The sequence below is a fragment of the Coregonus lavaretus genome, assembly GCF_964263955.1.
Source record: "Coregonus lavaretus genome assembly, chromosome: 15".
Lineage (NCBI taxonomy): Eukaryota > Metazoa > Chordata > Actinopteri > Salmoniformes > Salmonidae > Coregonus > Coregonus lavaretus.
In genome coordinates, this window is record NC_140002.1 from 47,476,300 (window position 1) to 47,504,142 (window position 27,843).

General features: G+C 43.9%; 1 protein-coding gene across 1 annotated transcript; it reads right to left on the minus strand.

Moving 5' to 3' along the window:
• Positions 1-323: 323 nt before the first annotated feature.
• adamts15a (ADAM metallopeptidase with thrombospondin type 1 motif, 15a) lies at positions 324-27,835 on the minus strand. The gene is made up of 8 exons (XM_084177740.1): positions 26,669-27,835; positions 17,246-17,378; positions 16,635-16,802; positions 6,876-7,162; positions 6,321-6,498; positions 5,838-6,013; positions 3,682-3,857; positions 324-3,463 (listed from the first exon to the last, which is right to left on the minus strand). Exons 1-8 carry the CDS (start codon positions 27,614-27,616, stop codon positions 2,662-2,664), a joined length of 2,868 nt encoding a protein of 955 aa, XP_084033866.1. The 5' UTR covers positions 27,617-27,835; the 3' UTR covers positions 324-2,661.
• Between the last annotated feature and the right edge of the window lie 8 nt (positions 27,836-27,843).

The window sequence follows — 27,843 nt, forward strand, 5'->3', positions numbered from 1 at the left end:
TAGTCCCATTCTTTAACTTAGCTTTTTGGTTGAGATGGATTTGTGTATGTTGAAATTTGGTTACCATGATGACATAATCCTGTAGTTGAAATTTTACACCCAAAACAACAGTTAGTCTGGCTGTAATCGTTGATGACTTTTTCACATAGATTCCATGTCACAAAACGTTGACAAATTACATTGATTCAACCAGTTTGTGCCCAGTGGGATGCTTTTTCATTTATCATTGGCACAAGCCTGAGGATGACTTTCAGAACCAAAGAGGTTTTGAAGAGGGGAAGAGGGGGAGTGAACAGATGTATCAATGAGATTTGTTTGTAAATGTTTTTATTTGGAATAAATATCTTGACGTCAAAGACAATTAAAAAATGCCAGCGTAGACAAAAAACAAAAAAACATGACAAAGTATTTACAATACTTATTTTGCGCACAGCCGAATGGATGTATACATAGTATACAAGACAGCCCATGCAAGGGCATGACATTGCACTCTTTTGCTGTACAAAGTGCAAATGATAAATGACAAATAAAATATTCCAAGTAATACAGGAACCATCTTTTAGATGGACAATGTGGTCCCTCTAAAGAACCAAAACAAGAAGCATATAATGGATTAAAAGAGGGTTTCATTAACTGTGTACAAAGAACAGCTTGCCTCTTGCCTCAGGGCTCTGGCTGTGGACAGGATGGAACAGAGAGCTCCAACAGAACACACATTCTGTAACAGTCTCAGAAAGATCAGGAGCCACTTAGATCATTTCATTTCAATGAGAATAACTCGGCTATGGCAACTGTGCCAAACACGTTGACAGGAATTCAGCAGCTGCACCACTGGCTCAACAACTGGAATGATAGTGGCAACGACGAACACACAATCAAACCCAATGATAAAGATGCTAACACACTTGCTATGTCCTAGTACTAGTCCAAATACTGCATCTATATTAGCACACTACTTAGAAGAATGCATGCCTGACACCCACTGCTTAATTCATTGTAAGTGGTCTGCTCCTGCAGATATTGGAACACACTGTCTGTCCATGTGCATGTGTGGAGGGGACGGTGGGGAAAGGGAGAATGAAAGGGAGTTAGCATTTTGTTGGACGGTGTACACTGAGTGTACAAAACATTATGAACACCTGCTCTTTTCATGACAAAGACTGGCCAGGTGAATCTAGGTGAAAGCTATGATTGATGTCACTTGTTAAATCCACTTCAATCCGTGTAGAGGGAGGGGGAATCAATCAGGCAACAGGCTGAGTCAACATCGTTCTCTGCTGAGCTGAGCTGAGCTGAACAACGTGGTAACGGCCGGTGAAGTCAGAGGCTGGGGCGCAGCCTAACTTAGTGTGGGGCTGGGCGCAGCCTAACTTAGAGGATGATGACATCGCTGAGAGCTCTCTCTCGCTAACATAGTGGTGTGGTGGTGACAGAGTGCAGACGACTACAGAGGCGTGGGTAGCGATTTTCCTTTTTCCTGTCCCAGTACGCTTCTAGGGACTGACTACACTACCGTATGGGGCTTTTTCTAAAGCAGCCAATAGGACGATTTTAGCGTCTATTTCTGTAACAGTTTCCGCTACTGAAGTTCTGCTGTCTGTCTGAAGTCTGTAGAAAGTTAATGTCTTATGCTGCATCCAAGTACAGGTTTATTTCTGCTCTTCTGTATTGTTTGCAAGAGGAGCACAGGGGAAACAGATATAATATCCCATTGCACTACCCCTTTTTGTCATTGCTAAAAAAATGTGTAGGCATATTTCATGTCGTGGAGGAGCAGAACACAATAGGAAAACAATTATTTTCATGGATCACGGAACAGATATCGCATCAACACATTCTATGCTTACCAAATGAATTCGTAATAAGAACATGTTAATTCTAGAACCAGGTGTGGAATGATTACCATGCTACTGTATCTACTGGTAATATTCGGTGCAATAATACTCTGTACAATAATCTGTATAGTACAACCATTTTCCCTGATTGTTATTCTACCTCTGGACGTAAAGGGGATACAATAAGTATTTTTGCAGTATAAAGTATTCTCATGCAGTACAAGGGCATTATGATCTTTCCATACTGTCTGTTTTCTTTATGTTTTCCCAAAAAGTCTGGCTCCAGGATAAGCAGGTGAGAAAGCTGTGTGGACAGTTGGCTCGCCAGCGACTTAGAGTTCTGCTATGTCCCACAGAACCTGAACTTTACAACACCAGAGAGGGACAAGATGGTGCATTGGTTCCAGATACCTCAGGTCAACTGGATGGATTGCTGGCATATGAACATTCTAGTATACAATCTAGAATACATTGGGATTGTAACAAAAAATACAAACAACAACAACTCTTTCTGTAATATTGGCTCTTCAAAAGTGTTACCGGTATGTTGCTGTAACTAACCAATGACCTAAAGACTACAGCACATCTCCCTCTCAGTCTCTCTGTGTTTCCAACAACATTGTGTCCTTCATGTTCTTCACATTTGTCCCATGTTGCAGGCAGATGCCAGATACACCACAAACAAAGTTCTGGATCATTATGGGATTGTTTCTTCTTATTGGTTTTGTCTTTTCTTTGTCGAATGCATTTTTGAAAAACACACCATTCCATTGAGGAGGAATAGTACTGTAGACTAGGAGGGAACAATAGGAGGGTTCATGGTGTGTTAACAGGGCTTTAGGTGACAGAAGTCCAGCTCCTGTGGCTTGCGTTTCCCCGCGCTGCAGTGGTCCCGGGGCAGCTGCAGCCCCGTCTGGGTGGTACAGCGCAGCGGCCGCCTCTTGAAGCCTTTCCCGCAGCTCCTGGAGCAGGGCGACCACACCCCGATCTCCCACACCGGACAGGGGTCCCCACACACCCTGGTGGCCGAGGGCCTCATCGTCGAGTCACAGTCCAGCCCTGGCTCTCCGTCCTGCCCCAGGCACTGCACCAGCCTCCCCTGCACCCCGCTCCCACACGTCACCGAACACTCGTCCCACATGGCCGCGGACCACTTCCCCGGAATGGGCCCCTCGATACTGTATGAGGACTTCTTCAGGAGGTCCCCTCCTTCTCCTCCCTTCTGCCCCCCGCCCACCTCCTCCGCTAGAACACTATTATGTGACCTCGCCCGGTCCTCCTTCTTCTTGTCCTTGCTCTCGCGGGCCAGGTAGAAGGAGTAGCGGATGCGGGGAGGGGTCATTTGACCGACAGACAGGACCTCCACGGTGAGGGCCTCGCGGATCGGCTTCACAGCCAGCAAGGTCTCTGCCAGGCCGGCCGTACCGCTGTACCTCAGCAGGCTACCCTTCACGATGATGTCTCTCTCCACGGCAGACACCACGTAGTTCCCGTTAAGAAGGTACTGGCCCTGGCTGTTCTTCACCGCCAGGTAGTTGTCATCACTCACCAGGCCCTTGTAGCCACGCTGCCGGACGTCAATGTTGGATGCCCCCACCGGCAGCATGACCACAAAGTTGTAACCGTGTCTGGGAGGGGGAAATAGAATACTTTCATAAATCAGTAAAATCACTGTTATTAAACAGTTATAGCAATGTTTACAAAACCATTCCTTTTACATGGAATTCATCCAATCCATTCCTGTTATAGGAATTTGTGTCATTTGTAAACAATGACGACTTCTATGCATTACAAGATGGTTCTCCAAACACCTACGAGAAATCGCATAAATGGTCCTAGAACTCACATGGGTTTGGTGAAGAGTCCTGACACCTTCTTGCAGCTCTTGTTGTCACCTCCACAGATGCCACACTTGTCAAACTTCTTGTTGGAGCCCAGCTTGCCGTCACAACCAGCCTTGATACACTTCCCCTGGACACACACTGCTGAGGAGTCTGGAGAACACGGGGTCCCATCCACCACCTGGGATACAGAGATGTATATATTTTATTACTCAACAAATTGTTACATTATCTGTGAATAAACGTACATCACTAATCTCAAGGGACAGATGTTATGCAACATCAATAGCCAATTCAGTTCTGGGTTCTGAGATTAGTGTACATGACATACACAAACTGTACATGTAAAATATCACACCTGAGGGGTATCCTACGAAGCAGGTTTGAGGGGTATCCTACGAAGCAGGTTTGAGGAGTTAGCGAGGTAACTTTGGTCTACTCGGGATAACCGGTCATACGAAAGTGGCTCACCTTTTAGCCAGGTACATTTCTATGGCAACGAATTCTTCAGAACTAACCTGCTCCGGGCAGGCTAACTCTTGGCTAACTCCACTTACCCTGAGTGAAATGACTGAGCCGCAAGTTGAGGACCAATGAAATCAGATTCCGTCCCTCTTGCAAAGACGACTGATTAAATATTTTATTATTCAAATGTTTTTTTGTGTGTTAAAAAACAGTAATGTTAAAATATCACATTACACATTTAGTAATGACAAAATAAATGTAAAACTTCACGCAATGTAACACTTTTGTATGACTTAATAAAGAAATAAAAAATATCGATAGGAGTGGGGAAAAAATATGCTTGTGCATTGATAAGCACACCAAAGCACACCAAAGACGGCATTAACGATAAGTAATAAAATAAAGATAAGTCATAAAATAAAAAAGCCTATTTCACACCATAGGCTGCTGAATTTGCAAGAAAACTTTTTTTTCATTTTGATTTCGGCACAAATGAATATTTGGCACTGACTCGCCCATGGATTGATGTTTCAGCATTGTCTCAATGAAGAGTTCGTTGTTCGACTAGCCAAGCGCGACATGCAAGTGCAGTTAAAAGCCTGCTAGAGTTAGCAACAGGCGGACGAGCAATATCCACTGTCGTAGTACGGATGAAGCCTGAGCTGGAATGTGAAGCTAACTGAGGCTGGTTAGCTTTAGAAAACCCTGAGTAGATATAGCTTGCGTCGTAGGATACCCCTCTGTTCTGACCTGCTGTGATGCGCTTAGACTGAGCAAAATATAGAGTTTACATACAGCCTTATAGTTGGTTCTCTCACCCTGAACATGACCCTACTAACGCATGATCAGCCTGTCTAGAGTGGAAGCAGTCGACCAGGTCAGTACGCTCAACAGTCTGTGTTGGCAGGGTCGGGGCCATGGTGAAATATGTAGCTGATAACTCAACACGGTGTCTGTGAGTACCGCCTCAACTGAACTCAACTGCCTTTTTTCCCATGACCCGGTCAAAACTGGGAGCCAATTGAAGTCCCAATTTTAAAAATAAACATACTTGTTCTCAGAAACTCTGTTCCAGTGTTGACCAGTAAGAGCTCTTATCATGTCTCTCTGCATATCTGCCCCTGCTCTGACAGCCTGCTAGTGTGACGGCAGCGTGAAGTGGAGGTTTGTGGACTGTGGAACCCGCAACTCCATGCCGTGACTGGGGCTCCTGCTCTGTCTCACTCCACACCACTCTGTCTGAACAAGATAAGCCTTGTCTCCATCTCCTCCTCCTTTCTTTTAAGACGCTGCTATCTTAGGTCAGTTCATCTGCATGTATGTGTGTGTGTGTGTGTGTGTGTGTGTGTCTGTGTGTGTCTGTGTGTGTCTGTGTGTGTGTTTTGGGGGGGGGGGGGGGGGGGGGGGGGGGGGGGGGGGGCGCAGTGGTTACTTACACATCTCAAGAAGGAGAGTGTTGGAAAGATTTTTCAAACACAGTGAGGAACTATTGCCTACATTTGCACACAGGCCAATTCCATTCGGATCTCAATTTCGGGATCCGAGAAGACCTCTAATGTGTAGTGGTTAACACTGCTGCGTCTAGCTCACATGTACCACGTCTTCATGATTTCAAATGTGCCTGCTGCTAACCTTAGGTTTGAGGACATAGAACAGAATAAAACAAAATAGAATAGGACAGTGGCTGCTAACTAACCTTGGGTGCAAGGACGTAGAAGTATCCGGTGCCGTTGGCCCTGCAAATGAGCTTGCACTTGTCCTTGGGGGAGACCCCGGAGTACTTGGGGACCCAGACCACAGAGGGGGTAAGACGGTTGGTGTTGAGGCTGAACCCGTTAAAAGCCTCACACTGCTCCTCGCGGTAGCTTTTACCTAAGACAGGGAGAGAGAGGTCAAGATGTTAGAGGTGAGGACCAACCATACAGGTTAGCACATTTACAGTAATGTTGATTAATGTGCACCGTCCCTGTAAAACTAAATGTAATAAAGTAAAAGTAATTGAGTAAAGTAGTTGTAGGTTTTGAGGGATGACCAGGCAGGGATCAACCTCTCTTGGAGCAAGGTACAACATGTTGCCACGCTCCGGAAGAAGTGGAGTGAGCTCATTGAGCTTACAATATGTCCCAAAGGGAATGGAGAGGATTAGGTAATTAAATATAGGAATTGGGCCGACTCTTACCTGCGTCAGGGCAGGGGTTCAGGCTACAGGAGCGGTACTTGACCCGGACCCCTTGGCAGTATTTGCCCCCGTTGGAGGGCACTGGGTTGTTACACTCCCTCTTGGCCAGTTGGACACCCCCGCCACACGTACGGGAGCAGGAGCCAAACGAACCCCACCTCCCCCACCGCCCGTCCACCTGAGGTGAGGTTATAACAGGTTATTATACGGCTATAACAGTGTTATTAAAGTGTTATTACATGGTTCTTATAAGAGATATGACAAAATGGTCTATGTCAGTGGCCTTTGCTCCAGCATGACTAAAAGGCCTAAATAAGTATGTTTGACAACATGTGGCTTGCGTCATTCACACCACAGTGGTAGTGGATTCACGTCTCTACTGACATGACATATCGCACACTGGTGTGAGAATTGCTTGAAAGCTTTAAGTGTATGAAGTGTGTTGATGAGTGTTTCACAAGTGTTTGACGAGTGTGTGTGTGTGTGTGTGTTTGTGTGTGTGTGTGCCTGCCTGCCAACTGCATGAGCGTGCATGTGCATATCTCAGAGCCTTACCTTAGTCTTGTGTATATCCATCTTATCCATGCAGACGCCCCTCATACACAACTTTCCATCCCCACAGGCGGTGCCATCAGCCCAGGGGAAGTGACGTGTCTGACACACTAGCTGGCCCCGGGACTTCCCTGTACACCAGAGCCGACCACAGGGCGGCTGCATGAAGGGACAAGGCTTGGAGCCATCTCCAAAGGCCAGCTCGCACTGCCGGTCCAGGCTGTAGGATGATCCAGGGAGGACTTCAGGCAGGGCCAGAGGCTTCAGGGGCTGATCCAGCAGACACTCACCTAGTGAACAGAGAGAGACAGATACAGGCCATGAGTTACACAGCTACACCAACAGAGGTTTTTCACTCCAACTCTCAGTAAGGTTGAGTTTACTGTATTCAAGTGCCTGGAATTCAAGTGTTTAACTGCTCTGTCTTTTAGCATCCTTTCTCTTTTTTTCTTTTTCTGAAACCCTTTGCACGTGAGGATTTGAAAATGTTGGCGTGAGTGTGTGTGTATCTCTGTGTGCGTGCATGTGTGTGCAGATTAAACAAGTGCACAGCCTCTCAGCCAGCCACCCAGTTGTGACCCTGTGACGTCGACCCCTTTGAAGACGGCCCTTCAGAAACTGCTGATGGTTCATTACACTGAGCTGTTAAAGACCAACCCCAACCAAACACACGCACGCACGTACACACACACACACAGGAGGGGGTACGTCTGCCTCCTAAAACATACACACACAATCACTTGACTCGGCCAAGTCTAGTTTAACCCCTCAGTGTGCTGTTCCATATGTGTCTGCCTCTGCCCTGCTGAGTGGAGTAACGATCATACACACACACAAGCACACAGATATGCACACACACACACACACGTGCACGCACACACATGCACACAGACACACACACACACACACAAACAGGTACATGCAAATTAACTGACCTAAGACAGCACAGCTGAGTGTCGAAAGCCCTGCAGAGTGGAGTTACGATAAGAAGAAGCACAGAGCAGAGGACCTAGCTGTTTCCAGGAAAAGTCTAATAATAGTTGGGGTTTGACAGGCCTGTGTTACACAACATCAAAAGGCCAGACTGAGGCTGCTGTCACAAAATTACTGAATTGGAAGAGTCGGAACGTCTGTGATTTAGCACTCAGCGAGACACTCCTAACTTCTCAATACACTAAAATCTCATTTTATTTGTCACATGCTTCGTAAACAAAAGGGGTATACTAACAGTGAAATGCTTACTTACAGGACCTTCCCAACAATGCAGAGAGTAAATATATATATATATATATATATATATAACTCGAGGAATAAATACATAATGAGTATCAATAACTTGGCTATATACATGGGGTACCAGTACCGAGTCGATGTGCAGGGGAATGAGGTAATTGAGGTAGATATGTAACAGGGTTTACTTTAGCGGGTAATAGCCCGCTTTTGGCCTAAAAAAATCTGAAAAGCAGATAAATAAATTGGCACCTTGGCCGGGAGAAGAAAAAATCCCATTGCAAAATTATGCTTTTTAACCTATTCATGGAGGGAAATGCCAGTCGATGTAAATACATTTGACCAGTCATGCTTATCAGCTTATAGGTTAATTCGCATAATTTAGTGGAATTAAATTGTGTGTGTGTATTTAAAAATAATAATAATTGTAGCACCTTGCATGCATCTATAATCACATTTGCGTAGCATACAGTTGAGCAGATGCATTTTTATGATTTCCACACATGGGGATTTATTTTACTGCAGGGTCTAGATTTCTTATTGCCTTTTATAAATGCATTTCATGCATTCTACGTCATTTGCATGATAGAAGACATTAGCAGACTCTTTTTTAATACCACACAAATGGCCATGTGCAGGCTACTGTGCAACTCGCTATTTAGATAGGATGCATTTTTGGAACTTAATTTATTAAAACAAATGTATTTATAATAATTAGTTTTATCATCATTATTGTAGGCCTATTTATTAGTCTAAACCAGTTCTTTAAATAGCCTATGTAAAATGTGTTTTGTTTCATTCTGTTGAGAGATTGTCGTTGGCTAAATGAAGTTCGATCTATCTTTTAAATTGTGTGCATTTAGTTTAAAGATAGGTTATAAAGTAAGCCTGTTGTAAAATAAATATAATTAGCCCATTGCTGTCACTTGTTGGGTACGGTAGGACCTAGACTTTCTTGATAATTCCTGCAATATAGCCTGTTCAAAACTTTTGTGAAGGTTTAAACCAGTTCGCAAGTGTTTTGTTTCATTCTGTTGAGCCATTTTCTTTGGCCAAATGAAGTTCCAACTGTAATGTTGTGTTTGCTCTGATATAATATCCTGCTTGTATTTTCCCTTTAGCAATAACTTGACTTACTTATGATATTACCTTACCTTAAGTTTAGAAACTTTGGTGAAGGTTTGGTGTGGTGTGGCTATTAGCCTATTAAATGCTACTGCAGGCCTATGATATGAAGGCAGTGTGCACTGGCACTCCAACTGACTATGACAGTAGAACTTGAAGTGAGGAAGAAAGATTTGGACGTACCAAATATTCTCCTATAATCTAACAATATAATGCTTATCTTTATAAAAAATAATATTTTGATAAAATATTAACGAATTAGCCTCCTTCTGTATGTATATCTATATAGCAGACGCAGTAGCCTATCTGACAAGGATAAATAAATTCATGTACAGTACCAGTCAAAGGTTTGGACACACCAACTCATTCAAGGGTTTTTCTTTATTTTTACTATTTTCTACACTGTAGAATAATAGTGAAGACATCAAAACTATGAAATAACACATATGGAATCATGTAGTGTTAAACAAATCAAAATATATTTCGAGATATGAGATTCTTCTAATAGTCACCTTTTGACTTTACGTCAGCTTTGCACATTCTTGGCATTCTCTCAACCAGCTTCACCTGGAATACTTTTCCAACAGTCTTGAAGGAGTTCCCACATATGCTGAGCACTCGTTGGCTGCTTTTCATTCACTCTGCCGTCCGACTCATCCCAGACCATCTCAATTGGGTTGAGGTCGGGGGATTGTGGAGGCCAGGTCATCTGATGCAGCATTCCATCACTCTCCTTCTTGGTAAAAAAGCCCTTACACACCATAACACCTCCTCCTCCATGCTTTACTGTGGGAATTACACATGCGGAGATCATCCGTTCACCCACACCGCGTCTCACAAAGACAAGGCGGTTGGAACCAACAATCTCCAATTTGGACTCCAGACCAAAGGACACATTTCCACTGGTCTAATGTCCATTGCTCGTGTTTCTTGGCCCAAGCAGGTCTGTTCTTCTTATTGGTGTCCTTTAGTAGTGGTTTCTTTGCAGCAATTCGAACATGAAGGCCTGATTGACAAGTCCCCTATAAACAATTGTTGTTGAGATGTGTCTATGACTTGAGCTCTGTGAAGCATTTATTTGGGCTGCAATTTCTGAGGCTGGTAACTCTAATTAACTTATCCTCTGCAGCAGAGGTAACTCTGGGTTTTCCATTCCTGTGGCGGTCCTCATGAGAGCCAGTTTCATCGTAGCGCTTGATGGTTTTTACGACTGCATTTGAAGAAACAAAGTTCTTGAAATGTTCCGTATTGACTGACCTTCATGTCTTAAAGTAATGATGGACTGTTGTTTCTCTTTGCTTATTTGAGCTGTTCTTGCACTTGGTCTTTTACCAAATAGGGCTATCTTCTGTCACCTTGTCAAAACACAACTGATTGGCTCAAACGCATTAAGAAGGAAAGAAATTCCACAAATTAACTTTTAAGAAGGCACACCTATTAATTGAAATGCATTCCAGGTGACTACCTCATGAAGCTGGTTGAGAGACTGCCAAGAGTGTGCAAAGCTGTCCTCAAAGTAAAGGGTGGCTATTTTGAAGAATCTCAAATATAAAATATATTTTGATTTGTTTAACACTTCTTTGGTTACTACATGATTCCATATGTGTTATTTCATAGTTTTGATGTCTTCACTATTATTCTACAATGTAAAAAAAAATGTAAAAATAAAGAAAAACCCTTGAATGAGTAGATGTGTCCAAACTTTTGACTGGTAGTGTAGGTGTCGTAGCATACCACTGGCATACAGTGAGGGAAAAAAGTATTTGATCCCTTGCTGATTTTGTACGTATGCCCACTGACAAAAAAATGATCAGTCTATAATTTTAATGGTAGGTTTATTTGAACAGTGAGAGACAGAATAACAACAAAACAATCCAGAAAAACGCATGTCAAAAATGTTATAAATTGATTTGCATTTTAATTAGGGAAATAAGTATTTGACCCCCTCTCAATCAGAAAGATTTCTGCCTCCCAGGTGTCTTTTATACAGGTATTTATACACTCTTAAAGGGAGTGCTCCTAATCTCAGCTTGTTACCGGTATAAAAGACACCTGTCCACAGAAGCAATCAATCAATCAGATTCCAAACTCTCCACCATGGCCAAGACCAAAGAGCTCTCCAAGGATGTCAGAGACAAGATTGTAGACCTACACAAGGCTGGAATGGGCTACAAGACCATCGCCAAGCAACTTGGTGAGAAGGTGACAACAGTTGGTGCGATTATTCGCAAATGGAAGAAACACAAAAGAACTGTCAATCTCCCTCGGCCTGGGGCTCCATGCAAGATCTCACCTCGTGGAGTTGCAATGATCATGAGAACGGTGCGGAATCAGCCCAGAACTACAAGGGAGGATCTTGTCAATGATCTCAAGGCAGCTGGGACCATAGTCACCAAGAAAACTATTGGTAACACACTACGCAGTGAAGGACTGAAATCCTGCAGCGCCCGCAAGGTCCCGCTGCTCAAGAAAGCACATATACAGGCCCGTCTGAAGTTTGCCAATGAACATCTGAATGATTCAGAGGAGAATTGGGTGAAAGTGCTGTGGTCAGATGAGACCAAAATGGAGCTCTTTGGCATCAACTCAACTCGCCGTGTTTGGAGGAGGAGGAATGCTGCCTATGACTGCAAGAACACCATCCCCACCGTCAAACATGGAGGTGGAAACATTATGCTTTTGGGGGGGGGTGGTTTCTGCTAAGGGGACAGGACAACTTCACCGCATCAAAGGGACGATGGACCGGGCCATGTACCGTCAAATCTTGGGTGAGAACCTCCTTCCCTCAGCCAGGGCATTGAAAATGGGTCGTGGATGGGTATTCCATCATGACAATGACCCAAAACACATGGCCAAGGCAACAAAGGAGTGGCTCAAGAAGAAGCACATTAAGGTCCTGGAGTGGCCTAGCCAGTCTCCAGACCTTAATCCCATAGAAAATCTGTGGAGGGAGCTGAAGGTTCGAGTTGCCAAACGTCAGCCTCAAAACCTTAATGACTTGGAGAAGATCTGCAAAGAGGAGTGGGACAAAATCCCTCCTGAGATGTGTGCAAACCTGGTGGCCAACTACAAGAAACGTCTGACCTCTGTGATTACCAACAAGGGTTTTGCCACCAAGTACTAAGTCATGTTTTGCAGAGGGGTCAAATATTTCCCTCATTCAAATGCAAATCAATTTATAACATTTTTGACATGCGTTTTTCTGGATTTTTTTGTTGTTATTCTGTCTCTCACTGTTCAAATAAACATACCACTAAAATTATAGAATGATCATGTCTTTGTCAGTGGGCAAACGTACAAAATCAGCAGGGGATCAAATACTTATTTCCCTCACTGTATATGTATCTCTCTCTCTCTCTCTGGGGCTAGGCCTAAGCTTCTATTCCTTTATATTTTATTTTTAAATATTAATATCATATAGTGGATGCCTAAGCCTATAGGCCTATTTGCATGCAATTCCCTGATGCATTTAGTGCTCAAATCTACAACAGCTGAACCGTGAGGTTGACAATTATTGTTTTAGGAAAGTAAAAACCAATAAAACCATATGCTTTAAAATTTTGCATATGCAACACATCGAAAATCGAAACACAAGGAAGAGTGCTTTTGTAATGACATGTAAATAATTTGGCCAATAGCCCTCAGTTATTGATGCCGATAGCTGCATGGGTGGACGCCCTAATGGGTTCGATGACCAGTACATTTCTCAAATGTCCGATAAATGAAAATCTTCCTGGTCACTCGTCCAGTGCAGGATTTCTGTTAGCCGGTAAAAGCCAGCTTTTGGGCGATTTTTTTTATTTAGAAAAGGCGATAAAATGAGCACTGGCTAATTGTCCGGGAGAAGAAAAAAGGGTCGGATGCCAAGCAGTTGCCATACCAAGTGGTGATACAGCCAGTCAAGATGCTCTCAATGGTGCAGCTGTAGAACATTTTGAGGATCTGAGGGCCCATGGCAAATATCTTCATCCTTCTGAGGGGGAAGAGGAGTTGTGTTGCCTTCTTCACGACTGTGTTGGTGTGTGTGGACCATGTTAATTCCTTAGTGATGTGGACACCGAGGAACTTGAAGCTCCCGATCCGCTCCACTACAGCCCCGTCGATGTGGATGGGGGCATGCTTGGCCTTCCATTTCCTGTAGTCCACAATCAGCTCCATTGTCTCGCTGACGTTGAGAAGAGGTTCTCCTGACACCACACTGCCAGGTCACTGACGTCCTCCCTATAGGCTGTCTCATCATCTTCGGTGATCAGGGCTACCACCGTTGTGTCATCATCAACAGCAAACGTAATGATGGTGTTGAAGTCGTGCTTGGCCACGCAGTCATTGGTGAACAGGGAGTACAGGAGGGGACTAAGCATGCACCCCTGAGAGGCCCACGTGTTGAGGATCAGAGTGACGGATGTGTTGTTGCCTACCCTCATCACCTGCGGGAGGCCCGCCAGGAAGTCCAGGTTCAAGTTGCAGAGGGAAGTGTTCAGTACCAGGGTCCTGAGCTTAGTGATGAGCTTGGAGGGCACTATGGTGTTGAACGCTGAGCTGTAGTCGATGAATAGCATTCGCACATAGGTGTTCATCTTGTCCAGGTGGGAGAAGGCAGCGTGGAGTGCAATAGAGATTGCATCATCTGTGAATCTGTTGGGGCGGTTTGCAAATTGAAGTGAGTCCAGGGTGTCTCGGATGATCGTGTTGATGTGAGCCATGCATTTCACGGCTACAGATGTGAGTGCTACGGGATGATAGTCATTTAGACAGGTTACCTTGGCGTTCTTGGGCACAGGGACAATGGTGGTCTGCTTGAAACATGTAGGTATTACAGACTGGGTCAGGGAGAGGTTGAAAATGTCAGTGAAGACACTTGCCAGCTAGTCAGCCCATGCTCCTTGTACGTGTCCTGGTAATCTGTCTGGCCACGCGGCCTTGTGAATGTTAACCTGTTTAAAGGTCTTACTCAAATTGGCTACAGAGAGCGAGATCACACAGTCGTCCGGAACAGCTGGTGCTCTCATGCATGGTTCAGTGTTGCTTGCCTTGAAGCGAGCATAGAAGGCATTTAGCTCGTCTGGTAGGCTCGTGTCACAGGGCAGTTCACGGCTGGGTTTCCCTTTGTAATCCATGATAATTTGCATGCCCTGCCAAATCCGATGAGCATCAGAGCCGGCGTAGTAGGATTTGATCTTAGTCCTGTATTGACGCTTTGCCTGTTTGATGGCTCGACGAAGGTCTTAGCGGGATTTCTTATAAGTGTCCGGATAATGTCCCACTCCTTGAAAGCGGCAACTCTAGCCTTTAGCTCAGTGCGTTCACACACAAATCCATGGCATGCCTGTAATCCATGGCTTCTGGTTGGGATATGTACGTACGGTGGGGAAGACGTAGTTGATGCATTTATTAATGAAGCCGGTGACTGATGTGGGGCGGCAGGTAGCTTAGTGGTTAAGAGCGTAGTGCCAGTAACCGAAAGGTTGTTGGTTCTAATCCCTGAGCCGACTAGGTGAAAAATCTGTCGATGTGCCCTTGAGCAAGGCACTTAACCCTAATTGCTACTGTAAGTCGCTCTGGATAAGAGCGTCTGCTAAATGACAAAAAATTTAAAAAAAATTGTTAAATGTGGTAAACTCCTCAATGTTATCGGATGAATACTGGAATATATTCCAGTCTGTGCTAGCGAAACAGTCCCGTAGTGCTTCATCGGACCACTTCCGTATTGAGCGCGTCATTGGTACTTCCTGTTTGAGTTTTTTGCTTGTAAGCAGGAATCAGGTAGGGCGACGGAGAGCGTTGTATACGTTTCTGTGCGTGGAGTAAAGGTGATCTAGAATTTTGTGGCCTTTAGTTGCACAGGTGACATGCTATATGGACCTATAAAATGAGGTAAAATGGATTTCACTTTCCTTGCATTAAAATCACCGGCCACGAGAAGCGCCGCCTCTGGGTGTACATTTTCTTGTTTGCATATGGACCTATACAGGTTGTTGAGTGCCATAACTTCCTTAACATTAGAGACCGTGCACCAGCTGTTGTTAACAAAGAGACACACTCCTAACGTCTCAAGGCACTCCTAACTTGTGTGCATGCGTGCGTGCTTGTGCTACTGTGAACCAGCCATTGTCGTTGTCTACTCTTCTCTGTCCTGAGGGAAAATGTCCTGAAAAGGGCATAAAAATAGAATGGAACGAACAGAGCGTTTTTCTTCTATTCTATTTGAACCTGCGTGGGAAGCATTGGGGACTACACCTAGCTGCCCAAACCACTGCGGTGGTTCTTGGTACGACAGCCCCTCTAATTTGGGACATATGTTCAGGATAGTAGGCCTTGAAATAACAGTTTGTCACTGATCTGGGTCCAGACCTTATGGTTTGCCCTGCTTGGCACACGTTCCATATTCAAGAGAGTAGGATGTCTGTAGAGAGAGTTCTCTCTCTCTGTCTGTATTGTAACGTTTTGTGAGTGCATGCAATGTTACAATGAGGGTAGCCTGTCTGGTCTGTGCACATGTCCCGTTTAGAGTTATCTGATTCATGATTTGTCTTTACGACAGGGACAACTATATTATAGCTGCTGTTACCCCATCAGGTTATATTCATGGCTAAGAGGTTATTACATTCTTGGACTATTTGAAGACTCATAATCATAATGTTAAGCAATTTAAATGTTCAAAACACATTTCCCTTTCAGGGACAATAACTTCCATCTTATCTATTTGATCTTATCAAGCTGAATTGAGAAAAATCAAGAGACAAATGTCTGCATTGCGAAGTAAGTCAGCCTGCTCCTTAACAACCCCAGGCTTCATAGCCCCCTGGTTACTGACCAAGTGGCAACAGATAACAGGCTAGACTGTGTGACTCTGTTTGTGACAGGGACACAACAGGAACAGGAACAGAACAGGCTCTGTGATTATGTGTCCAGCAGCACGTTAGGATGGGCATGTGCTCTCTCAATGTGATCAGCCATCAGCAGTCCTGTTGCCAACACAACACAAGATGTTTGTACTGTATGTTGTCAACCAGTGAGTGTGTTATAAGGGGGGGCCTGAAGCACCACAGTGAGACTGAGTTCAGCTGAGACTCACTCACACCTCTTTATCAAACACTCTCCCTACATTCCTTCCTCATGTTCTACACAACAAGGGTCAGGGGTTAGGGGTCAGAGGGTAAGAGTCAGGATGACTCACCATGTCCACTGTCCAGGCAGTTTACCAACCTTGTAGGGTTTTCCCACCTATTACGCAAGATAAATGGGTTTTGCATAAGGGTTTGCCCACTTATTTACCAGCAGCACTCAAGGGTTACCCACATATCTCTTTACCACTACCACACTTTAGTCAGGGGTCAGGTATGTGCTGTGCGTACATGCCTATGTGTGAGTGTCAGGGGTTAGAGGTCAGAGGTTGTGCTGACTCACCATGTCCACTGTCCAGGAAGTCAGTGATGATGGCTGCGCTGCAGGGGGACCAAGGGCTGGTCCTGTTGATCTGGATCAGGGTAGGGGACATCATGTGGTTGTCCTTCAGCTTCCCAAACGTCTCCTCACACGCCTTCACATTGTCATGCGGCATGTTGAACACGTGGCCTATAGCAGGAAGAGGAAGGAAGGGAGACATTACCGTCAACTGTCTCATTCATCTTTGTTAGTCAATATATTACTTACTAGATTTACTTGGGCGGCATAAGTCATATGGCTTGTTGTTTTTGTCAGTCAATAAACACTAGACATTTACAAAATTATTTTAAGTTGCTCAGGTATTCTGAAAGGAGGTGTAATATTATATCAGCGCTGATACTGTTCAAACTATAAAGAGGAAATCTGGGTCACTTTTGAGTAACTATTCTTGGCACACTGACAAAACAGCAGCTTTGGGTTCTCAATGACCATGAGAGTGGGGTTTGGAGAGGACAGCAGGTTTGGGTGAATGGGTTCACCCCATTGGGTCAATTCAGTCAATTCATGAAGTAAACTGAACATCCAATTCCAGCCCTGGAGGATGGACTGAGGGGATGTGACAGAGCACTCACCAAGCTCATGAGCAGTGGTGAAGGCGGAGGGCAGGCCGTCGTCTTCTATCACAGAGCAGCTTCTTTTGGGGTCACACATGGTGCCCACGTCAGCCATGCCCAGGGTGTCACAGGTGGAGGCTCCACACAGGTCCTGGATAGGAGATAACACACACACACACTGGTCAGACAAACACACTCAGCTCTCTTACAAACTCATCTCACTCATCTCTCCCATTACACATGGAAATTACATTTCTATTGCTGTTCTGAGATTTTATTAGGATATTCCCTTGCTGTCGAGAAAATTTGACCCTCTTACTTGTCGTGCTTTTAAGAACTTGAAAGATGAGGACAACACAGTAGTATGTACTATATATAGTGATTGTATTGGGTGTCATTATGCTGTGACAAATCATTCTAACACATCTGCTTTGGCTTGCCATGAGGTGTCACGTTCTCCCAATAGGCATTGCTTTCTGGAAACCCCCGCAACACATTCAATCTACCTGTACTTGAGTTTATGTAAATGCCTCCAATTGTTCTGCCAAGTAGCAAGTTTCCAATTGACCTATATTTCTGCACCACACTGTTTTAAACACAATGGATGCTAGTGAGTGAGGACCAATTTGGAGCTCATTATCACAGGCCTCACTGACAACCAGGCAGTACCCAAAAAACCCATGGAGCAATGCCCTTCTGCCCAAATTGGTCTTAAAATTGACTTTCCAGCAGTACTTACAAACAGCAATGCCATGGTCAACCATTAGAGCTGAGCTAACGCCTTATACATACACCCATCATTACTATTGAGAATATCCATGCACACCAACATGGTCTCAGGGCAATTTGTATTATTCTTTAAGTCAATCTGTGACACTCAATTTAGTATGATACAGTATGTTACGTGACGTCAGGTTACATTATGAATGGAATAGCGGTCGTACAATATCATAGAAATTAGAGGACGTATAGTATCATACATCTTACCTGGTCGTAAAATAGAATACGAATTGGATGACGGAAGTTATCAAACATCTTGGAGGACATGTAGTATTATACGTCTTTCTCTGAGACCAGGTTGCTTGTTGTGTGTAACAACAAAGTAGATTTACGGGGAGAATTTACGCTGGCGGTTAGGGGGACTAACAACAAAGGTTAGGATAAATTACGTGAAAGGTTAGGGGAACTAAAACAACAAAGGTTAGGTGAATTTACGTAGTAGGTTAGGTGAATTGGGTTAAGTTTAGAATAAAGGTTAGGGGAAGGGTTAGTTAAAATCATACAGTTGTTCCCGACGTGACTCGAACACACAACCTTTAGATTGCTAGATGGTCGCAGATTACGCCCAACCAATCACCCTACTTTAGTTTCTGTCTAAAGTAACTAGACCATTAGTAGGTATCATACATGTTGGAGGTGCTCAGAAATACATTAAGAATGTTTTGTATTGCTCTGATGCGAGGCTGTGCACACTAGAGTAGAATCTTCCACAAACACACAGTAAAAACCCTCGATCCCAAAGCTCCTCTCAGCTTTGATCTGGTATTTACAAGTATATCCAAACTGAAGACTTAAAGTACTGTGACAAATTATTTCCAGTATACACCACAATTGTTAGAAGATGACTGTCTAATCCAGATGTGTGTATGCATGCTGTGCTCGCCTGTGTGTGTGCTTGCCTTTGTGTGTTTGTGCATGTGTGTGTGTGTGTGTGTGTGTGTGTGTGTGTGTGTGTGTTGTGTGTGCGTGCGCATGTGTGTTTTTATCTCAATATCAAATAATTTCTGGTTAACAAGTACCTGTGATTTTTTTCAATTAAAATAGTCAAAAAGAAACAAAAATAGCTTCTTAGCAAAGAGCAATTTTTCAAGCAATAATTTTTCTACGACTGTCTGGGAGTGGTCTGAGTGGGGAGGGGAACACTGAAAACTAGCTGTTATTGGCAGAGAGGTTTAGAACTCTCTTTCTTATTGGTCTATTAACTAATTTACCACCTGGTGATATCATCAGGCAGGCCAAAACTCCATCCCACCAATACAGGCAGAAATTTCAGGCATCTTTTCAAACAGCTCTTACACTAAAAGGGCATTATCATCATACACAATTTCATAGTATTATTTCAACCTCATTGTGTGGAAATATATATAAAATCAAATCAAATTGTATTTGTCACATACACGTGTTTAGCAGATGTTATTGTGGGTGTAGCGAAATGCTTGTGCTTCTAGCTACAACAGTGCAGTAATATCTAACAAGTAATATCTAAGAATTTCACAACATATACCCAATACACACAAATCTAAGCAAGGAATGGAATTAAGAATATATACATACACTACCGGTCAAATGTTTTAGAACACCTACTCATTCAGGTGTTTTTCTTTATTTTTACTATTTTCTACATTGTAGAATAATAGTGAAGACATCAAAACTATGAAATAACATATATGGAATCATGTAGTAACCAAAAAAGTATTAAACAAATCAAAAAATATTTTATATTTTAGATTCTTCCTACAGCCACCCTTTGCCTTGATGACAGCTTTAGACACTCTTGGCATTCTCTCAACCAGCTTCATGAGGTGATGCATTTAAATTAACAGGTGTGCCCTCTTAAAAGTTATTTTGTGGAATTTCTTTCCTTCTTAATGCGTTTGAGACAATCAGTTGTGTTGTGACAAGGTAGGGGGTGTATACAGAAGATAGCCCTATTTAGTAAAAGACCAAGTCCATATTATGGCAAGAACAGCTCAAACAAGCAAAGAGAAACGACAGTCCATCATTACTTTAAGACATGAAGGTCAGTCAATACGGAACATTTCAAGAACTTTGAACGTTTCTTCAAATGCAGTCGTAAAAACCATCAAGCGCTACGATGAAACTGGCTCTCATGAGGACCGCCACAGGAATGGAAGACCCAGAGTTAGCTCTGCTGCAGAGGATAAGTTAATTAGAGTTACCAGCCTCAGAAATTGCAGCCCAAATAAATGCTTCACAGAGCTCAAGTCACAGACACATCTCAACAACAACTGTTCATAGGGGACTTGTCAATCAGGCCTTCATGGTCGAATTGCTGCAAAGAAACAACTACTAAAGGACACCAATAAGAAGAAGAGACATGCTTGGGCCAAGAAACACGAGCAATGGACATTAGTCCGGTGGAAACGTGTCCTTTGGTCTGGAATCCAAATTGAAGATTTTTGGTTCCAACCGCCGTGAGACGCGGTGTGGGTGAACGGATGATCTCCACATGTGTATTTCCCACCATAAAGCATGGAGGAGGAGGTGTTATGGTGTGGGGGTGCATTGCTGGTGACACTGTCTGTGATTTATTTAGAATTCAAGGCACACTTAACCAGCATGGCTACCACAGCATTCTGCAGCGATACGCCATCCCATCTGGTTTAGGCTTAGTGGGACTATCATTTGTTTTTCAACAGGACAATGACCCAACACACCTCCAGGCTGTGTAAGGGCTATTTTACCAAGAAGGAGAGTGATGGAGTACTGCATCAGATGACCTGTCCTCCACAATCCCCCGTCCTCAACCAAATTGAGATGGTTTGGGATGAGTCGGACCGCAGAGTGAAGGAAAAGCAGCCAACAAGTGCTCAGCATATGTGGGAACTCCTTCAAGACTGTTGGAAAAGCATTCCAGGTGAAGCTGGTTGAGAGAATGCCAAGAGTGTGCAAAGCTGTCATCAAGGCAAAGGGTGGCTATTTGAAGAATCTCAAATATAAAATATATTTTGATTTGTTTAACACTTTTTGGTTACTGCATGATTATATATGTGTTATTTCATAGTTTTGATGTCTTCACTATTATTCTACAATATATAAAATATCAAAAATAAAGAAAAACCCTTGAATGAGTAGGTTTTCTAAAACTTTTGACTGGTCGTGTATATGGACGAGCAATGACAGAGCGGCATGGACTAAGATACAGTAGAATAGTATAGAATACAGTATATACATATGAGATGAGTAATGCAAGATATGTAAACATTATTAAAGTGGCTAGTGTTCCATTTCTTAAAGTGGCCAGTGATTTCTAGTCTATGTCTACTGGCAGCAGCCTCTAATGTGCTAGTGATTGCAACACAGGACAATCACGTTTTTGATTGCACTGGGCCTATGAGAAAATATATTAAACTGCAATGAGCTGCTGTGTTTTCATCTGCCAATGACCTACTTTTCACATCCGCCATATCTTTCCATGGTGTGGACTCACTCACCCAGCTGTTTAACACAGACACGCACGCACGCACACACACACACACACACACACACACACACACACACACACACACACACACACACACACACACACACACACACACACACACACACACACACACACATACACACACACACACACACACACACAACCGCCAATCCTGACTCTCCATCCTCTCCATCTTTCCACGGTGTGGACTCACTCACCCAGCTCTTTAATGACAATGACCAATAATATTGTTCCAATCCTGACTAATCATAATTAAAAGACCCACAGCTTTTTGGTGACCTTGTTTCTGCATGTTACTTCCTCTTTTCACAGAACCAGGCATAGAACAGAGTAGGATACCCTCCCCTTCATAACATGTCATGTTGCTAGTGACGGCTCAGTAAGGCCTGGGGGGACATTCAAAAGCAACATGTTGTTGCACAGCATTGCAACAGAACAGAGTAGGGCTGGGAACCAATCAAAGTTGCAGTGATTCAATCAATCAGCCGGTGGCTGATTAGTAGGGGCCTGGAGGCATATTCAAAAGCAACATGTTGTTGCACAATGTTAAAAGAGCAACAGCGAGAAAGAATTAGGCACTAAACAAGTTACACAACAACAACTGCAGCAGCTTGCACCGACAACTGGAAACCTTGGTCTCATCCACCAGTATCACCGGGCAGGGTTTTATAAGATCTGGAAATACTTAGCTAGGTGTGTCCTTCCCCCTTGTTACCCTGGTGTGTATCTGTCTATCATGGAAGTTAATAGCAAACTTAGTGTAGAGTTACTCTCCCCTCCAGCCCTCTCTGGGGAAATATGAATCTGGCAGGTTTATGGTCAGAATCCATTACTAATCTTTTGGAAAAGGGGTTTTCACATACACTGCACATTCTGTGGACGTTACTGTGCGATCTCTGCAAGCTGCAGAGCAGTAAGGAAGGAGCCATGGGGAGAACTGAGGCTCCCTGTGAGAGCTGAGTGGCCTATATAATACGCATAAGTATAGTACATTAAACTCAGCATAAGTAAACATCACATCAGGCGCAATCTGTGCCTTCCTCGAGCCATTGTGCTGTTGATTGCAAACCATTTCAAGACCCTTTCACAGGCATCTATATCTAATGTGCCTACTCAGCAGGGGGAAAATGGTTGAAATGGCGTTAGAAACTGATTTAAATTACGTCATTGTGATGTCATGCCCGCTGGGTATTTAGAATGAAAATGCCTATGCCACAAGCATGGAAAGTGTCCTATGACTGTCTCCTGCTATGGACCAAGGTCGGCTGACTGCATCATCAGCATCACCACCACCCCAGGTCTGGCAAAACCTATTCATCGTCACTGTGCCAAAGACGGCTCCTCTCCTCAAGCAACACTGACCCAATTGGCACCCGGTGGTACAAACAGCAGACTTTCATTAAGCTTTTATAACGTCCAAACTGTTCCATGTGTGCATTACCCCTCCTTCTCTTTCCATTTCTCTCTCTTCCTCTCTCTATCTCTCCAACTCCCTCTCAATTTGTCTACCTTCTCCCACTCTCTCTTTCACTCTACCTTCTCCCACTCTCTCTTTCTCTCTAGTTCTCCCACTCTCCCCCTTCTCTCCCCCCTCCTCTCTCTCCCTCTCTCTCTATCCCCTCTCTCACTATCCCCTCACTCTCTCTTTCTCTCTCTCTCTCTCACTCGCTCTCTCTCTGAGTCACAGACTACATACCAGTGTCCACCACAACTCAGCTTTAACATGTTGAATCAGACGTGTTGTTATTATAGACAGACATGAGTGGAAATGGAAAGGAGAGCTGGAGAGAGTGGGAGTGGGGTGAGAGGAGAGGAGGAAGTTAAGATTACTGCCAATAAAAGAAAGTCAAGAAATTCACACAAGGGTCTGCTGTGTGGTAGTTGTAAGGGGCCCATTGGGAGTATTGGGTCTCATAATGACAGCTTCACAGCTGAAGGTGAGATCTGTTAGTCTTTCACGTCCCCTCCAATGTTCAGGAACATTAAGACTCATTTGTCATGAGGAATAATCTGAATGCCTGAGGGAGCTACATTTAAACTGAAACGGATTGTTTCAAGTCTTTCTTTCTCCCACTTCCCATGACAGTATCTTTTTAAATTATGAGCCCAAGCCCATGCTTTGGAAGGTTTTACCTCACAGAACTGAATAGTTTCTCACTGGTCATAACAAATCCTTTTGCCAATGGTCGGTATGGTTACCAACATTACTGTGAAGGCAATGACTGCAGCGTGTAATTCTAGAGATAACATATTCATCCAACTTGTTGAATTAAGTTTGATCAATCTACTCCACTTCTAATAGGCCTATTGTGATTGACATTACTTTTCTAGCCTACATTCAGCCTATACAGCTGCCAACTAAGCCAACCAAAGCGTCGCCTGGAGATATGATTCTGACACATTCCATTTTCTAATAGTGATGCTGATCCAAATTGCCATTCTTTGCCACTCTTTACCACAGCCAACGTGCTGACACACACAACAGTCAGTCTCTGTTATGTTATTAATGTGTAATTACTTGGTTATAGCCTGACGTGAGACTGTTTATATTTAGTGGTTTTAGGATGACAGGCTCATATGGTGCCACTTAAAATGACTTACAAGGCTTCTTTGTCACTTTTGGGGTTTTGAGAGGGAAGTGTGTGACTTATGATGGCCAACTGTGCCACTCCACACTGACAGTGCTACTAAGCCTCTTTTATTAGGTGTAAATCTGAGGGACTCGATAAAGTTGGGCTATATTAAAGGTAAGGTTTAGCCAACTGGAAACCACTATGGTAAATTAAAAAGAAACAAGATGTGTAATTGTGTAGTTATTGTGTAATTGTATTAAATCTCCAGTGTATTTTGAATAGCCGACAATCAATTCTCAATCAACTTTCATAATGATTTTCACAATATGTGTAGGTGAACAACACTGACGAGTGACAGGTTAATAGGTCAAAAAGTAATTGCTGTAGAGGTCACATGGTAGAAACGCAGGAATGAATTGAAATACACACAAACAGATCTAAATCAAAAAGCTAAAACTGAGCCAACAACCCAGATGAGAAATGTGCACTAGGCAGAGGAGAGGTGTGCTGACTCCTGTCCCTTGCGGTTGGCTGCAGCTGCGAGGCTCTCCCTCCTTTAGTGCTGCTGTGGTTTCAGACCGGGGGCAAGCAAGTCGGCCAAGCCCAGAGACTTGGAGGGAGGGAGAGAAGGATAGGGGAATTTCTGACATGTTCATGGTGTTCTTCCCCAGGGGCATATTTAATGGGGAGCAGATCAGGCATCCTCAGAGGGGAATGGGGGAGGTGGGGAGAGACAGGTCGGAGCATTTACAGCTGGAGACAAGGCAGGGTGGGGAAGGTCCACATAAAACAAGACACTTCCGATTGTTGCATCCCTCGGGGTACTGATAGACTGACTGGCACTCCCTTGTCACAGAGCACAGGTAAAATAACTAAGCTAGTTGAATTAGTTTGTTGGTCAATTTCCTATTGGATTATTATGTTCAGTATGTTCGCTAGAAAGTACAGTGACTTGGTCTTGAAGAAATTGGCCATGACATAATGTGCTATATGACATGATCCGGAATATGACATTATTTAAATGACATCTGCCAAGTAAGGGTGGTTGAGTACAGCACTGCACTGACATTAGGTTTGGCTTTGCCATTCTATTTATTACATGAAAGCTCTGAGACTACAGCAGGTAACTGTATGGTAACTGTATTCCCTGCTACTATTGGAGGTGTCTGAATCTCTCTCCCCACTAAATGCATGCCTGCCTTCAAGACAGTGAACCATGGACAACCTGCTTTACTAAGGAAAACAAAGGACTGTATAAAGTCTCAGTGTCTGTCTGTCTGCCTGCCTGTCTGTCATATCATGGCTGTCTGAAACTTGGCTGAGAAGTGAGTGTTCACATGTCTCTTCTTGGGTCAAAGAGCTACACCTTCTCTAATAATGGTTGGAATGTAAGGAGGGACTTCAACTCTGACCTTGCCTGAAATGTAGAAATAAATCAAAAAGAAAATATGTCAGAAAAACAGAAACAAAAATATTACTTACTTCCATTTCAAATAACTGCCACTCTGCTCTGACTGAGTTATTATTTTTGGTTGCAATGGTAAACTTGGACCATGTCCATCCCTGTCCTTACTTCAGTGTTAGGGCTGGCCAGCCGGTTGGCCACGTGGCATGTAGAGTCTTGTTGTTTGGCTGTGTGAGTAATGGGTGGTCTGGTCTGTCCACACTGTGCTGTGGGCGCGGCCCTCCATCTCCCTCTCTCTCTCCCTCCCTCTCTCTCCCTCTTAATCTCCATCTCCCACTCCTTCTCCCTCTCTCTCTCTCTCTCTCTCGCTCTCCCCCTCTCTCTCCCTCTCCCCCTCTCTCCCTCTTCCTCTCTGTCAACTTCTCCCTCCCAACAGCTGAGGATTGTCTCAGAGTTCACCAGAGGTGAAAGTGTGTTTGAGTGCAAATCAATTAACGTTTAAGGGCAGGGACAACACACTGAACCCATCCTTTTATAAATAAGCATTGTGATTTGTGAACAAGCATAAAGCAAGTCAGTGTCTACTTTATGAAACCTGGGGTTGGGTTGGCTTAGCTATGCTTACGTCTACGGCTATGTCTTGTGTGCCACTGGGTTTACATTAATCTATGCCAAGGCTCCCATACCTCCTTGTGATACACATTTTATTATATGGCACCTATGCCACCATAGACAAACAAATTGCCTATAGCTCACTGATGACTAATTGAAGATGCTGTTCAGCATTATAGACTGGATTAGACTGCTTATGTGGTGCATTCAATTCTATTCCCATTTTCAAACTATTGCAATGGTTCAATGCATCAAAATAATCCTCATTCTGCATGCAAATTACACAGTCATTCTAATTGCACAGATGCATGCATATTTGCAAACCATTAAAGGTCAAATAGGGGGTGCTTAAATGTATCCTGTTTCACTGCATGTACGAGTGGGTAACCTGTACAAGTGTGAGGTGGGGTCATGGGCAGGAATCAACCATTATTGACGGAAACCCTGGAGCAATTAAGGTTAAGAGGATTGGGGATTCAAACTAGCAACTTTTCGGTTACTGCCCCAATACCTTTGCAATAAGCTAACTTCCATCCCATGCTAATCGCAAGGTGTCAGAGAGAGAGCACCCCCATGTTGACGGAATAAATAAAGCTAAACTTTACCTGCTTGGTGAACAGGATGGCTGTATCCCAATACTCTGGATGCTTGTCGTTATTCTTATTCATCTTTTTTTGCCAAGTGCAGAAGTTACGCAGCGTCATTGCTGCATTGCCGGAGACCTTGGGTCCTTTGTCGTCATCAGTTAGCACAATGAACTTCACAACTACAATGTTGATGGAGTTGAGAATACTGGGGTGTTTGTAGAGCCTAGCTGCCACAGACATGAGGGTCAAGAGGTAATGTTTAAGGTCATCTCCATGGAAACTAGCCATGGACTCATCGGCAACGACCAGCGTCTCCACGTATCTGGGGATGGAGGCGAATCTCTTGGATCTACCTTTGATACCTTTCAACATTGTTTCAGTCACATTGTGCCCTTTGTATAAGTGCTTGTATTTCTCCAAAGACGCGGCGACCTCGGGACTCAGACCCGTGTCCACCGCGCACCTGGAGGTCGAGTTACCATTGAGGTTATCGTTGCTACGGCGCCGGATAACATGGACGCTCTCGGCGCTCCTGGTATTTCCTGAAGTGGTGTCATTGTGGACAGGGTTGATGAAATATTCCCAGCCTCTGAAACCGAATGCGCCTTGCAAGCCCTTGCACAGACTCAGCGCTGCGTATGAAAGCCGGTCTGAGTTGACATAACCAGAGTAAAAACACCTGCTCAGGTCCCCGCTTGCAGCTGGACTGGAGGCAGAGATGGTGGGGGCAAGGAAATTAGAATCTGGATGTAAATCAAGCACTAGCTCCTGCTGGAAGGCGCTTATTTTAAGAACAATTCTCCTCGTAAGAATATCCTTGCCGTTGTCAAAAACATTCTTCTCATATTGTTGGTCATCAAGTCTAATAGGGTAGCAAAGTTCACGTTCACTCTCCATGCAATTAACGGATCTGGAGTGTAGAATCACAAAACAATAGAGCAATATTGTCCTTATGAACATGACCATGATTGATTTTATTGACTAACCTAATGCAATGATCAGGAATTGAAATTAACAACTGAAGTAGCCTGCACGAGCCGTACGCAGTGGTAATCAGTGATCGATACAACAGAGAATAATCCAAGGCGCGCATGGAAGGTTATTCTAAAACATTGCCGCTACAAGTCCGCTCAGTGCAAAATCCTTCAATATCTGACCCGTTCCCATCTTCTACCTGTCTGCTGAGCCGATTG